This window comes from Aquarana catesbeiana, linkage group LG05, assembly GCF_042186555.1.
Source record: "Aquarana catesbeiana isolate 2022-GZ linkage group LG05, ASM4218655v1, whole genome shotgun sequence".
NCBI classification, from domain to species: Eukaryota; Metazoa; Chordata; class Amphibia; order Anura; family Ranidae; genus Aquarana; species Aquarana catesbeiana.
The window spans coordinates 103,739,750-103,754,617 of NC_133328.1; the positions used below are offsets into that span (position 1 = coordinate 103,739,750).

Sequence of the window (14,868 nt, forward strand, 5' to 3'; positions counted from 1 at the left end):
TGCCACCCAAATGCATTATTTTACATTTTTCTAAATTAAACCTCATTTGCCATGTAGTTGCCCTCCCCATTAATTTGTTCAGATCTTTTTGCAAAGTTTCCACATCCTGCAGAGAAGTTATTGCCCTGCTTAGCTTAGTATCGTCCGCAAATACAGAGATTGAACCGATAACCCCATCCTCCAGGTCGTTTATGAACAAAATAAATAGGATTGGTCTCAGCACAGACCCCACTACCCACCCCTGACCATTCCGGGTACTCCCCATTTATCACCACCCTCTGAACTCGTCCTTGTAGCCAGATTTCAATCCATGTACTCACCCTATGGTCCATGCCAACGGACCTTATTTTGAACAGTAAACGTTTATGGGGAACCGTGTCAAATGCTTTTGCAAAATCCAGATACACCACGTCTACAGGCCTTCCTTTATCTAGATGGCAACTCTCCTCCTCATAGAAGGTTAATAGATTGGTTTGGCAAGAAGGATTCTTCATGAATCAATGCTGAATATTGCTAATGATACTGTTCTCATTACTAAAATCTTGTATATAGTCCCTTATCATCCCTGCCAAGAGCTTGCATACTATTGATGTTAGGCTAACTGGTCTGTAATTCTCAGGGATGTATTTTGGGCCCTTTTTAAATATTGGTGCTACATTGGCTTTTCTCCAATCAGCTGTTACCATTCCAGTCAGTAGACTGTCAGTAAAAATTAGGAACAATGGTCTGGCAATTACCGTATTTATCAGCGTATAACACAAACTTTTTCCCCCCTTAAAATCAGGGGAAAATCGTGGGTGCATGTTATACGCCGATCCCCGTTGATTGTACTCGGCTCTTCTCGGCTCCGCTCACAGTCACGCCCAGTCCCGCCATTGGACCTGTGTTATGTCCATCATAGGGCGGGACTGGGCGGGACTGTGAGCAGCACAGAGAAGAGCCGAGTACACTCGGCTATGTGTATCTCGGCTCCGCCCAGTCCCTGCGATCTTGGCGGCACCACGCTTCACTCCGCCGAGTCCCTGCGATCTCGGCGGCGCCATATTTAAATCTGTCCAAGGCTGCAGTGGGCACTGGGGGCAAGGCTGCAGTGGGCACTGGGGGCAAGGCTGCAGTGGGCACTGGGGGCAAGGCTGCAGTGGGCACTGGGGGCAAGGCTGCAGTGGGCACTGGGGGCAAGGCTGCAGTGGGGGCAAGGCTGCAGTGGGGGCAAGGCTGCAGTGGGGGCAAGGCTGCAATGACACTGACAAGGCTGCAGAAGGACACTGACAAGGCTGCAGAAGGACACTGATAAGGCTGCAGAAGGACACTGATAAGGCTGCAGAAGGACACTGATAAGGCTGCAGAAGGACACTGATAAGGCTGCAGAAGGACACTGATAAGGCTGCATTGATGGGCATTTAAATGTAAGTTTTTTTTTCCTTAAAATACCCTCCTAAACTTGGGGTGTGTGTTATACGCCGATAAATACGGTACTTGACTAAGTTCCCCAAGTACCCTCGGATTCAAGCCATCTGGTCCCAGTGATTTATTAATGTTAAGTTTCCCAAGTCTAATTTTAATTCTGTCCTCCGTTAACCATGGAGGTGCTTCCTGTGATGTGCCATAAGGATAAACACTGCAGTTTTGGTTACTGAAGCCCCCCGATTCCCTTGTGAAGACTCAGGAGAATAATTCAATAGCATGCCATCTCCCCATCCTTTGTAACCAAATATCCTTCCTCATTCTTTATGGGGCCAATATGGTCTGTCCTCCCTTTTTTACTGTTTACACTTACAAGAATTTCTTGGGATTTTTTTTGCTCTCCTCCGCTTTGTGTCTTTCGTGTTCTATCTTAGCCGCCCTAATTGCAAATTTACATATGTTGTTGCATTCTTTGTAAAGTCTGAATGCTGATAATGATCCCTCAACCTTGTATTCTTTGAAGGCGTTCTTTGCTTTTATATGCATTTTTACATTGGAGTTAAGCCATCCAGGACTTTTGTTCGCTATTTTAAATGTATTACCCAATGGAATGCATTGGCTAATGCCCTTATTTAATATGCTCTTAAAGCAAACCCATCTCTCCTCCGTGTTCTTTGTTCCTAAGATTTTATCCCAATTCATGCCTTCTAGCAAGGTTCGTAGTTTAGGGAAGTTGGCTATTTTGAAATCCAGTTTTTGTATTCCCCTAATGTTTCCTATTTCTGTGATATATACTGACGCCAACTGACCTGTGATCGCAGTTTCCAAAATTGCCCCATATTTCCACATCCGTGATCAGGTCTGTATTGTTGGTAATCAGTAGATCCAGTAACGCTTTATTTCTAGTTGGTGAGTCTACCATCTGAACCATGAAATTGTCCTGCAAGATATTTAGGAACTGGCGAGCCTTATGCCGCGTACACACGAGCGAACTTTATGGCAGACTTTGTCCTGTGGACTTTGACGGACTTTCCGAAAGAACAGACTTGCCTACACACGATCAACCAAAGTCTGACGGATTCGTACATGATGACGTACGACCGGACTAAAACAAGGAAGTTCATAGCCAGTAGCCAATAGCTGCCCTAGCGTTGGTTTTTGTCCGTCGGACTAGCATACAGACGAGCGGACTTTTCGACTGGACTCGAGTCTATCAGAAAGATTTGAAACATGTTTCATTTCTAGGTCCGTCAAACTTTTGGGAGAAAAAAGTCCGCTGGAGCCCACACATGATCAAATTGTCCGACGAACTCAGGTCCACCAGACCAAGTATGCCGTAAAGTCCGGTCGTGTGTACGCGGCATTAGACGAATGCGTGGTTCCCTCCGCCCAGTCTATGTCTGGATAATTAAAATCCCCCATTATGATAACACTTCCCATCCTTGCTGCTAATCCAACTTATGATAGGAGATCCGTCTCCCCCTCCTCCCTCAGGTTAGGGCGCCTATAGCAAACTCCCGGTATTATTTTCCCCTTAGCTTCATCCCTTTGGAGCTCTACCCATAAGGATCCCACCTCCTCGCTAGCTCCCTTAGTAATGTAATTTCTCACATTCACTTGTACATGATTCTTGACATAAAGGCATACCCCTCCCCCTTTTTTACCCTCTCTATCCCTGCGATAAAGGGTATACCCTTGAATGGTTGCCAGCCAATCATGAGAGCTGTTGAACCAGGTCTCTAAAATTCCCACAAAATCCAAATCCTCCTCGTACAACAGTATCTCTCGTTCACCCATCTTGTCCGCCAGGCTCCTGGCATTGGTGAACATGCCACATAGTTTAGACCAGTCTCATACTATCCTCTTATTGAGTGTTCCGAGATTGCAAGTAGGACTTATTACTATACTTATCTTGGGTTTATTTGCTTTAGTCAGCCTACCACTAATGCTCCTAGGTAGTCATAGAGCACTTGTAAAGTTAACAGACACATACTGGTACTTCCAAATTTGGCCTGGACATCCAGGCATCAATGACTTATGGGCACAATATGGTTTAAGGTTTTATCTGCCCAGCTCATTTTATGATCTAGGCACACGTGCCAGACAGGATTGTTAGGCTACTTTCACACTGAGGAGGGCTAGAGAGGCTCTTTACAGGTGCTAGTCTGTAAAGCGCCTCAGTGTGAAAGTAGCCTTAGTTTATAGACCTTTCTTCACACTACAGTGCCATTAACCAATGCAGCTTGACCCAACATGATCTGTGAATGGACAACAAAGCAGCACCACACTGATGACATCATTTTAGCATGCATGTTCCCAGTTGAATGCATCAAAAAAATAGAGCTGTAATTGGAGTGCTGCCTCTCTAGGTCCCCATCTGAGTGCTGCTGTATCGAACATTACAGAGAATGACATCAACAGACAACTACTGGTGCTAGTTTTATATTAAAATACACTTAATGGGTTCCTAATTTTTATATAACTGGATTAAATCTTGTATTTATTACTGGCAGTAGTTCAGCTTTAATCAGAGATAAGTCAATGGCAAACATAACTCTTAGGCCTCATGCACACTGGATGTTAAAATAATGTTATAAAAACGCCAGTAGCTTTGCAGCGAGTTTTTCAACTTTTTTCAACGTTTTTGCAATACCGTTTTTTAGCGTTTTCTGCGTTAGCGGCTTTTTTTTTTTTTTAAGAAAAAAAAAAAACACACACATATATATATATATATATATATATATATATATATATATATATATATATATATATATATATATGTGTGTTTTTTTTGTTTTTTTTTGTTTTTTTTCCCCATTTGCTCAAAAACATAAAAAACACTGGTGAATGACGTTTTTGAGCATTTATCAATGTTTATCAGCGTTAGAGCGTTTTTACAGCTGAAAAACATCTCTCAGAACCCACTAGTTTTGGTTTTTTTTTACTGCTCAAAAACGCCACTGCCCAAAACTGCTGATAACAGCCTATGTGTGCATGGACACATAGGATAACATGATGGGGAGTTTAATCACTGTAGAAAAAAAATGTCTAAAGCCAAAAACAGCTGCTGTAAAAACATCAAAAAACGTCCAGTGTGAATGAGGCCTTATGTATAGCTTATAACACATATTATCCATTGTATACTGTCAAATTAAATCTTTTGAGGATCTGGTCTTTCCTGATGGAGCAGTCCTCATGTATGCCACCATTACTGCCTATTACTCCTTCTTGCACTGTTGAAACCCACTGTCTTATGTCCTTGCTGTGTTCATGCAGCAATGATATGCATAGAGTGTATGTGTATTGGGCCATGTATTTTAGTTTCTAAGGAGCCCTAAATGGTATAAAGAGCAGATTTTTGCACCACACAGTGCTACAAGGACACTGCTGGTTCTAAAGGCAGTGAGCAGGTTAATCATATCACCGCAGAACACACAAAGAAAATGAAAAATCAGCTGTTTGATGTGGAGTTGTAAACACTGACTGCCAGGCGTGAATCACAAGGCCTATGAATAATAAATAGCATCACATTCCATTCGCTACAATCCATTTGATGTAGATGGCATGCAGGATGGGAAGAGCTGGGGGTCTGTAAAACAAAAGCACAGTCACTCCCCTCCCTAACAATATTCTCGTACAGGAAGCTTTACAGTCACTGTACAAAGAAGCAGATTAATCTGGTGGTTTGTGGGCCAACCCCAGCCTCATAGAGCCTTGGAAATTAGAGATCAGCCAAACGGAGCAGGGGCAAAACTTACTCGAAGGGAGTTTATAGTCTTGCAAATAATTTTTACATATGAAAAAAAAAAAAATTATCAGCATTATGTAAATAGTATTAGGCTAGGTTCACAAATATGTGGGTGCCAGAGAGTGTGTAAATCGTATGCGTTCCAATACCGGCAGCCACAATGCGCTGCTGTTTTACAAACGCATGTGGGTGCCATTAGGTTTTACCTTCCCAAACAGGCGTATTGGTTGGCATGGCCTGATGGGGAACTCTGAGATTAGTTCACCATAAGGTAGGCCCTTCATGTGATTAATGACAAATGACAGTGGGCCCATGTCATTGGTTGCTAAGACACTGGCAGCTTGTGTCCTAGTAACCAATTAAGTAAATACAAAACACAATAATGTTAAAGTGGCTCTAAACGTTAAATGTTTTTCTTTTTCTTTAAAATAATAAACATACCATACTTGCCTGCTGTGTGCAATGGTTTTGCACAGAGCATCCCTGGTCCTCCTCTTTGGTCCCCTGCCATGGGGGCACAGAAAAAAAACTTTCTGCCTTTAGAACGACTGAGCAAAAAGCCCAACCCCCCCCCCCAACCTCACCTCCAGTACTTTCTTCCTTTAGCCTGTTATCAGTTCTGATTTGTTAGACTGCAAAACACCTGTCCCTATTATTGAAGGAGAGGTTATGTATTCTTAACACAGTGTTATGTAGTCTCGAACACACTCCCTGTCCTAATGTGACAACACTGCAAAGTACGATTGTTACCCTAAGACAGGAAATGTGTTAATGGGTTACCAGGTGGAAATGAAGGAAAATAATGTGTAAAAAAAAAAAGAAAGAAAACAAATGCAGCCATCACATCTAAAGACTGGTAGGATGCAATACTATCAATTTTTGTTTTGGGGTTTAGATATGATTTAAATATTAGCTATAAGGATAATATCAGGTTATTTATTACCAGTAGTTCATCCATGCTGGTCTGACATTTTTCTAGGTTAATCCTCTTGATGGCCACCTTTTCTTTCTTAGGGGAGCAGTAGGCAGCTTGGACCACAGCTGTCGCCCCACTTCCTGTGGAAAGATAATTTGTTACATTAGTCTTCAATGTACACCGCACGTAAACCTTACAATTCGTTATTAGTGGACCGAATCACATTCAAAATCACTTTTCATAACTTAAAGGGCTCCAGAGGTAAAACATCTCCCACCCGAATCCTAATTCAACCCAACTACTACAGTGATTACATAGACAAATGATTATAGCGTGCTCTGCCAAAAGATCCTCCATAATGTCAAACTGCAAGGGAGGGACATCTTCATTACAGACTTGTAGAAGAAGGGAGAGATTTGGGATATAAGTAAGCCTCACTATTAAAGTCTCTGAAAAGGGAAACAAATGTAAATGAAGCCAATCATAATTCAGAGGTCAACTGTATTTGTTTTATAAGTTTATATGAAATCTGGTTTGTTTTTGTTTTTTTTTTAATTCCATGACAGAATTCATTTCCTTTCAGACTCTGTTTCAGACAGAAATTTCACTGGATTCATGTGAAGGCAGAAGGAGGGAGAAGAGGAGTCTCCAATTTGGACTTTCCACTTCTGGACTGCTCACCATGGATATACGTCGCTATTTTGACGTTAAATACCATTGGGATGCAGATAGCTGCCATAACCCTGTTATTTTTATTCATGGCTGGCGATCCGCTTTCACATAAAAGTGGTCTCAGTGGCGGATGCACCACAAGATCACTTTTATGGGTAGTGGGAGAGGTGCCCCCCCCCCACCACCCCCTCGGCGTCTCCGCCACTTACCGGAGCCATTGCAAGCGACGGAAACGATCCAATCCCCAGGATGGGTGGGCAGGATGGCCCCCACTTGACTCTATGCCCTTGGAGGACCAGAGCGACATCAAACGTCACTTCTACCCTCCAGCCTTAAAGGGACACTTTTTTTTTTAATTGCTTTCAAGTGTAAATGTGAGATCTGAGGTCTTTTTGGGGACAGTGTAAAAATAAAAGAAAGTAAAATAAAGGGAAAAGAAAAAAAAATGAAAGCGTCCCGCCCCTCCGAGCTCAAGCACAGAAGCGAACACATACGCAAGTCGTGCCCACGTATGTAAACGGTGTTCAAACCACACGTGAGGTATCGCCGTAATCGTTAGAGTGAGAGCAATAATTCTCGCCCAAGACCTCCTCTGTAACGCAAAACTGCTATCCTGTAGAAATTTTTAAACATCGCCTATGGAGATTTTTAAGTGACAACGTTTGTCGCCATTCCACAAGCTTGCACAATTTTAATCGGTGTAAGATTATCTTACACATCATAGAAAAAAATTGGGCTAACTTTACTGTTTTCTTATTTTTTAATCAAAAAAAAGTGTATCTTTTCCCCAAAAATTGCATTTTTAAGACTGCTGCGCAAATACGGTGTGACAATGTATTGCAACAATCTCCATTTTATTATCTAGTGTTTCTTGCTAAAAAATATATATATAAGTAATTTTCTAGCAAAAAAAATGATTTCAACTTGTAAACAAGTGTCAGAAGTAGGCTCGGTCCTTAAGTGGTTACATTTAAACTTTAGCTACCGAGTTCTGTAAATAGGCTTTTTTCAATTGAAATGCTAAGGAGAGCCTGAAAACCCAAGCAAAAAAGGAGCCAAATGCTACCCCTGCTGGCTGGAAATGGGAAAAAAAAAAAAAGATATTCATATTTACCGAACAAAAACTATTAAAACGATATAGCAATAAGAATACTTAGACGTTCTTGCTGGGTTCTTTTTTTCCAATGTTTCGTTCTCCTCCATGCTTGCTCCTCATACTAACCCTGGCTGCGCTGCCTAACTTTAGAGGTAAGTGGGTGCCACTTGTGCCTGGCAGGACCTATAGAGTCCAACCAGATTCTCCACTTCTTGCATGGCCCCATTTTGAGATACCGGCCTACAAGAATCTGCTCCCAATGCCACATGCACATTTGGGGCAAAGGACACAGAGACAAAGCTAAAGCTCGGAAGCCACTATCACCAATGTAGAAGAGAAGAGGTATAGTTTTGGTTCTGTCTTGCACACTGCCTGTGTGTGCGATGCGGCGAGTGGCTGCATGCAAGTCTGCAGTTCATAACAGGAACATGCACAAAATGGAGACTCCAGCGCTAAGTCATTGGCTTTTCTCTTCCAAATAAAAATATATGTCCAACAATGCATTTTTTTTTAATATGCATTACTGAACAATGCTGATGGAAGGGTGAGTAATTTTTTTTTTGTCGGGCAGTTAAACCCAACATGTATCCTCCCCTCTCCACAGGCCCACATACATATATATATATATATATATATATATATATATATATATATATATATATATATATATATATATATATATATATATATATATATATATATATATATATACATATATACACACATACATATACATACATACACACACACACATATAATATATACATATACACACATACATTATACATATATAATCATTGAGAACTTGACCTGCTCTATATTTTTGGAGAATCTAACCACACCCACAGCAAATCACAGATCAAGGTCATTCATCTAACAGTGAGGATGAGCGCACAAGACAATAGTGATCCTAAAAACCAGCCATTGTTGTAGCCATTGATGACATTTGTGCACTTCTTGTGAATTGTTCTTACATGCAACACTCCACTCCTCCCCAAGGAGTAGTGATCGGTTATCAAATTCTAGCTGCGCTACATCACAATATAACAAAAATCCTCCCGTGCAAGCCACACCTTTAGCAAACCAAAGTCAAATGTTTAAAAGCCAAGAAACAAACTTCTAGAGTCTGGGAAGTGTTTCTCACAACTAAACGTGTCCATCACACAAAGCATAGAATCTATACAGACCATGAAATGCGTTTGAAAACAAAACATGTTCTTCCGAAATAATGTGGGCGCCTGTGAGGTTCACTGCAGCTATGATTATTTTGATTTATTCAGTAAAAACAAATGCTAGAATGTGCTATACAAGCCAAGAGAAAGGAGAGTAGAACTCATGTTTCCCAAACTATAGTCTTCTGACTGACTGTTCTCTTTAGGTAGACAAAGGGGGGGAAACAAAATAAGGAAAAAAAAACTACAATCTGTATGTTTCAAGGCTTGCTACTGCCCTATTGAAAATAAAAGCTCCTTTTCAGCACTTTGTGACACCAAGCCAACAAATTCTGGCTGGCACAACTGGAAGAACATCATTTACAATCATATTCTCTGCTTCCATGAGTGATGTTCAGTGCAAGTGGTCGGACACACCGCCGATACAGTTTTTACTGGTATCCAAAGTACCTCACACCATGAGTAATGTGCAGTTCAAGTGGTATGGTCCAAACTTGGTAACCAGAAAGAAAATTTGCTCAAAATATCTGATCTGGTCCAAGCAATTATTGACACTTTAAAAAGGAGTATGGCCAAAGCTTTTTAGGCTGTACTTCTTATTGAGGGTCACAAAATGTAATTTACTTATGTTCTCCTATGACTCAGAGTCAGTTCATAATGGACAATTGCTCGCTATCAGCAGACGGGGCAGAACCAAGCCAGGCTCGGGAAAGATCTTAACAAGATTGTTGGGAACCACCAAACTGCCTGATATACAGGTAGCTCCACCTTTCAGCACGTAGTTGAGAACTGGAGTCAGCTGCACCTACCCCCTCCTCCCCATCCTGGCGCTCCAGTGAGCAGTGGAGGAGCAGAGAGCGTTGACTCAAAGTGAAGACCGAGAACTGAGCAATCAGTGGTCATGTGATCACTCAGTTCTTGGTCTTTAAGCCAGCGTGGGACAGCTGCAGTATCACACAGATGCTGCAGTATGGGGGGGGGGGGGGGGTTGGATGTTTGTTATTTTTATTAACGAATGTATGCGTATGGCCAAGAGTTAAGTCATCATGGGTTGGCCAAAGAATATAGGGAAGATGCTGAACCTGCTGAACCTGGAAGAAATCGGGTAGAAGATCTTAGCGACAGGATAGGGTATTCAATTCAAGTTCAATTTTAATGGCAAATTCGCAAAGCTTTAACTCCAGTCTGAGCCTGATTTTCAGCCAGGTGATTGCAAGTTTCAAATTTTATTGGATTCAACTCAAAAAAATAAATCACTTTTTAGAAAAAGAAGTATTATTATGATACCAAAAGAAGAACCTAACTAAACTAAAAACTGAGATATCGAATGTGAATAGGACAACATTATTAATAAAGAAAGATAAGAAAACAGAAACCTACAAAGATATGGCCTTCATAACTGGTTATAATAATAATGTTCTGGGTTTATTATATTTTTTGAGGATTATTTTTAGAGGAATGTGTATATATATATATATTTTTTTTTTTTTTTTTTTTTTCATATGTTCACAGTTTTTATTTTGGAATCAATCATGTATTTGTGTAATCTTACACATTCATGGTAAAGCTGTGTCACATATTTGGTGATATATTAGCACATTACAATTTATAGTTTTTTGCCATCATAAGCATTTATAGTGGTTTAATACACTACACTATTGCAGATCAATTTAACACTTGCACTCACTAATGCGAAGTGTGATACACTTCTGAAGGTCACTCTTCAGTTGAGGGGCAGCGCCACCTTCCTCTTTCCCATACCCCTGTATTATCATGATGTGTTAAGCCTTTAGTTAAGGCAAGTGGGCGAACGAGGCTGGATGCTGTACAAGGACTTCCAACCTATACGGACGACTGCTGCCATCTGGACTCTACATCTATTCGCTAAATGTCAGTTGCCAGCGGCGGCTCAAGTTATTATGTGTTTGACAGAATGCTATATTGCCATATTTTGGTTAGCACTTTATGACTAAGCATCTCTGGAATATATGAATATGGTTTTTCTGTGCTTGCTCCATACTAAAAAAACGAATGCAGCCAGCATAGTTAAAGAGGTTGTAAACCTCCAAATAAAAAAATAAATAAATAAACACGCAAGACAAAAGGCATAATGAGCTAGTATGCATCGCATACTAGCTCATTATGAAATACTTACCTTGAATCGGCACCAGCACACTGATGACAGGGACAGCATCTTTCCAGGCGTTACTTTTGGGTTTGCGGGCTCCAGCGCCGTGATTGGCCAGAACCGCAATGACGTCACTCCCGCGCATTGCACGCAGGTGCCACCGGTCACGGCACAGGCCCTGAAAAAACGACACGAGCAGGCTGTTCCTTCAGTGCGCATGCGCCGATGACAACAGCGTATATAGTAAATATCTCCTAAACGGCGCAAGCTTAGGAGATATTTACAGTACCTACAGGTAAGCCATATTATAGGCTTACCTGTAGGTACAATTAAAGAGGAAGACTTTACTTCCTCTTTAAGAACTGTGCTCAAGCTCCTAACTCACTCAGGCAGCTTTTTACATTTTTAGGGAAAATGATCCCAATTCAGTTCAGCAGGAGGTAGACACACTGTTATCCAGGAGCAAGTGCTTCATGTAAAATAGTTCACACTTATGCTGTCATGAACTCAACCAAGTGAAAAGCATACAAAATCTACTAAAATCAAAGAAAATACTAAGATGTAATACAATAGCTTTGCTTTCACTAAAATACATGAATTCTAGAATTTATTTCCTTTGGCTATATTTCTGCATATTTTATGGCCAAGCCCTTTATGAAAACGTGCTTTCTAATCAGTCATGTATGTATTTACTGAACTGAGATTCTTTCACTGCCAACCACCCAGAGATGAGAAATTTACAACGTCATTGCCCAATATTCCACTGTCACAAGGAAACTGCTAAGATACATACAAGGAAAGGCTTATTAATCTATAGACAAAGTGCAACAGTCAAAACATTAACCTTAAAGTGTTACTAAACCCACAACAGTAAAATCTGTCTGCATATGCAGTAAAGCATGATTGTTATACTCACTGTGGAACCTAAGGGGCTAATCCTCTGCACTGTGTAAAAAGGCTGCTTGATCCTGTATGCACAGATTCTCCCCTCCCTGCACTGTTCCCCTGGACAAGTCTAGATAAGACAGAGCCTTTGGAGTCAGGCTGCACATGCTCGGTTTGGTGTGTATTGCTAGAGAGGTTTTTTTTTTCCTAGGGAGAATGCACATCACCCCTGAGAGAAATAATCTACAGCCATTATCCCCTCCACTCCAAAAGCATCACCCAAAGTCAATTTTGTATACTCCGCAATCAGATGAAGGAAGAAAAGGGATGAAAAGAAGCTCCTATAGCATAAAGTCACCTAAAATCGTTTATTTTTAAAAGGTATAATACACTCACATTTGCTTGCATCTCCACTGACACAAGTTTAAAAGCACATTCAAATAGCTGCGTCGCCTCCAGTCAAAGCTCCAAGCCGAAATCTCGGATTGCGTGGTGACGTCATGTCCTAACTCTGCTATACATGTTTTGTCATTTGACGTCCTCCACAAGTGGGCAGAGGGTCAGGATTTTTTTCCCATGTTTTCTGAATGTACAAATGCAGCCACACAGAGAGGCATATATGTGAACCTAGCCTTTATACTAACCTTCACTGAACTCTAGCTGCAGGCACTGTGGAGTCATTTATTTTAAAAAATTTGGCATTTAAAGCTTATCAGTTACAATTTAACTCTCTTTTGGAAGCTCAGCTCCTGCCTGTCAGTAGTGACTTGACAGATGTAAAAACAAGGCAGGTACACAGGAAAATAGGAGAGGAGAGAGAAAATTACTAAGCCCAAACCTGAACGTTTCAGTGCTCCTCTAGTGATCTTTTAGGATGAATTGCTCCACAGTGCCTGCAGCTACAGAGGGCTGGTTAAGACTTCATGGCTGCATTCACAACTGAGCATGAGCTTTTTTTTTTTTTCAAGTGATTTTGAAGAATTTTTTTTCACGTGGTTTCTCACACTTTTTTAAGTATATGTAGGCTTGAGTGTTTTTGTTTTAGCCAGAGGAAAGCTAGTTACTAAGAGAAGGAGATGGCTGTTTAGGCTTGAAAAATGCTCTTTTCATGCTTTTTTCAGGCACTCTTCATGAAGTCCATGGGGACAAAAACTCCATATTCTGCTTCATAAATAGCTCATGTACCTTTCTGAGCTTCTGGCAATGAGTTACAGGTGTCTGAGCACTCACACGTGGACAAGCACAATTTAAAAGAATGGGATTTTGGTTGTTAGACATTTTGGACCTTTCAGAATCAAGCTGCAAATTGTTCAGGTGTGAACATTCCCTCAATTACTATTTTTTCTTGTTAAGTATTGAAATTTCCATAACTTGGCCACAGCTCCACATGAAATTACTGGTGGGCCCATGTACTGAGGAGTACTGTAGTCAGAAGTCTCTGAACAGACCAAGGGAGGAAGAAGCAATAGTTGACTACCATAGTGCAGCACATCTTTCATACACATGGGGGACACCACTGAATACTGAAGTCTGTTAAATGTATCAGCTCCTATTTTCCTCGCTCTATTCCTCTGATCTATTCTTCCAGATGAATTGTGGTCTACTGTTTCCAGCCACTTCTCCGAGAGGTTGAGATGTAATCAGCAGAGTGCAAGGCTGATCAGGAACAGTAGGCCACATTCTAGCTAATTACATCACACTGACATAAAAGATACATTCTATGAAATGTGCAACAGTGAAGCTCTGTTTTGCAGTCTCAGGCTATTTCTTCTGAACACACCTGGAAGTAGCAAATACTGAAGTAATGACATGTACATAACTAAAAAGTTCTGTTCTTGAAACATTTTTGCCATGTATGCCTAAATGTTACAAACCACAGGGATACAGAACTCTGCTATGTGCAGCAGATTCCAGGAATATGTGTCAAAAGCTAAGCTTTAAATATTAGACAGTTTATAATTGCTTCACCGCTAAGCAATGTATAATAAAGTTACCCCTTTTAGAGACTGTTCTTGTTACACAAACTATGTTGGCAATGGAGCAACGAAGTGACAAGGTTACCTTTACAAGAGCGCGTTTTTTTTTTTTTTGCATTACACATATAACCAAACAGTACCCAGGACTGGTCACAGAACCCCCAGACTTATTACAGTATTTAGCCTGGGTTCACGCTAATGCTACTGCACAATCACCTGCCTTTGAGAGAAGTTTTGTGGCATGCTTTATGCGTTTTTATTTTGTCCAATGACTAACATCTGCTTACTTGCATGTAAAAAATAAATAAAACTTCAAAATTTGAAACTTGGTTTGTGGTTGAGGTGCAATAACACCATTGTAAACTGTAATTTGGCAAAAAAAAAAAAAAACGGTATTTAGGGGGCGACAGGATCACCTCCTCAACACCTGATAGAAGCCACTTAACCGCACTCTGAAAAGTGGTCCACTGTGGATTGCTTATTCAGAGTTTTGGCTAGTGTGAACCAATTGTACAGCCATTGTAATGCCACCAATATTCTTGTTTTTTTAACATGGTGAAACGGTAAGCTGATACCTATGCTACACAGGTGTCAGCTTACTTTCAACCCTGTTAAAAAGGACAGGAACATGGGTGGCATTACAATGGCTGTTATTAAAGAGGTTGTATACCCTCCTATATGACTTGTGCCTATAGGTAAGCCTAGAATAACGCTTACCTATAGGTACTATAAATCTCATAAACGTGCACCGTTTAGGGCAGTGGTCATCAACCCTGTCCTCAGGGCCCACTAACAGGCCAGGTTTGCAAGATAACTGAAATACATCACATGTGATATCATTTCCTGCTCAGTGATTGCAGTATTCTAGTCT

General features: G+C 40.9%; 1 protein-coding gene across 2 annotated transcripts in view; it reads right to left on the minus strand.

Moving 5' to 3' along the window:
• OXSR1 (oxidative stress responsive kinase 1) overlaps positions 1-14,868 on the minus strand; it is a 199,126-nt gene that overhangs the window by 113,832 nt on the left and 70,426 nt on the right. For both annotated transcript variants that reach the window (XM_073630021.1, XM_073630020.1), the window contains exon 2: positions 6,096-6,208. In XM_073630021.1, coding sequence (XP_073486122.1) covers positions 6,096-6,208 — 113 coding nt within the window. The remainder of the gene's footprint in view (positions 1-6,095; positions 6,209-14,868) is intronic.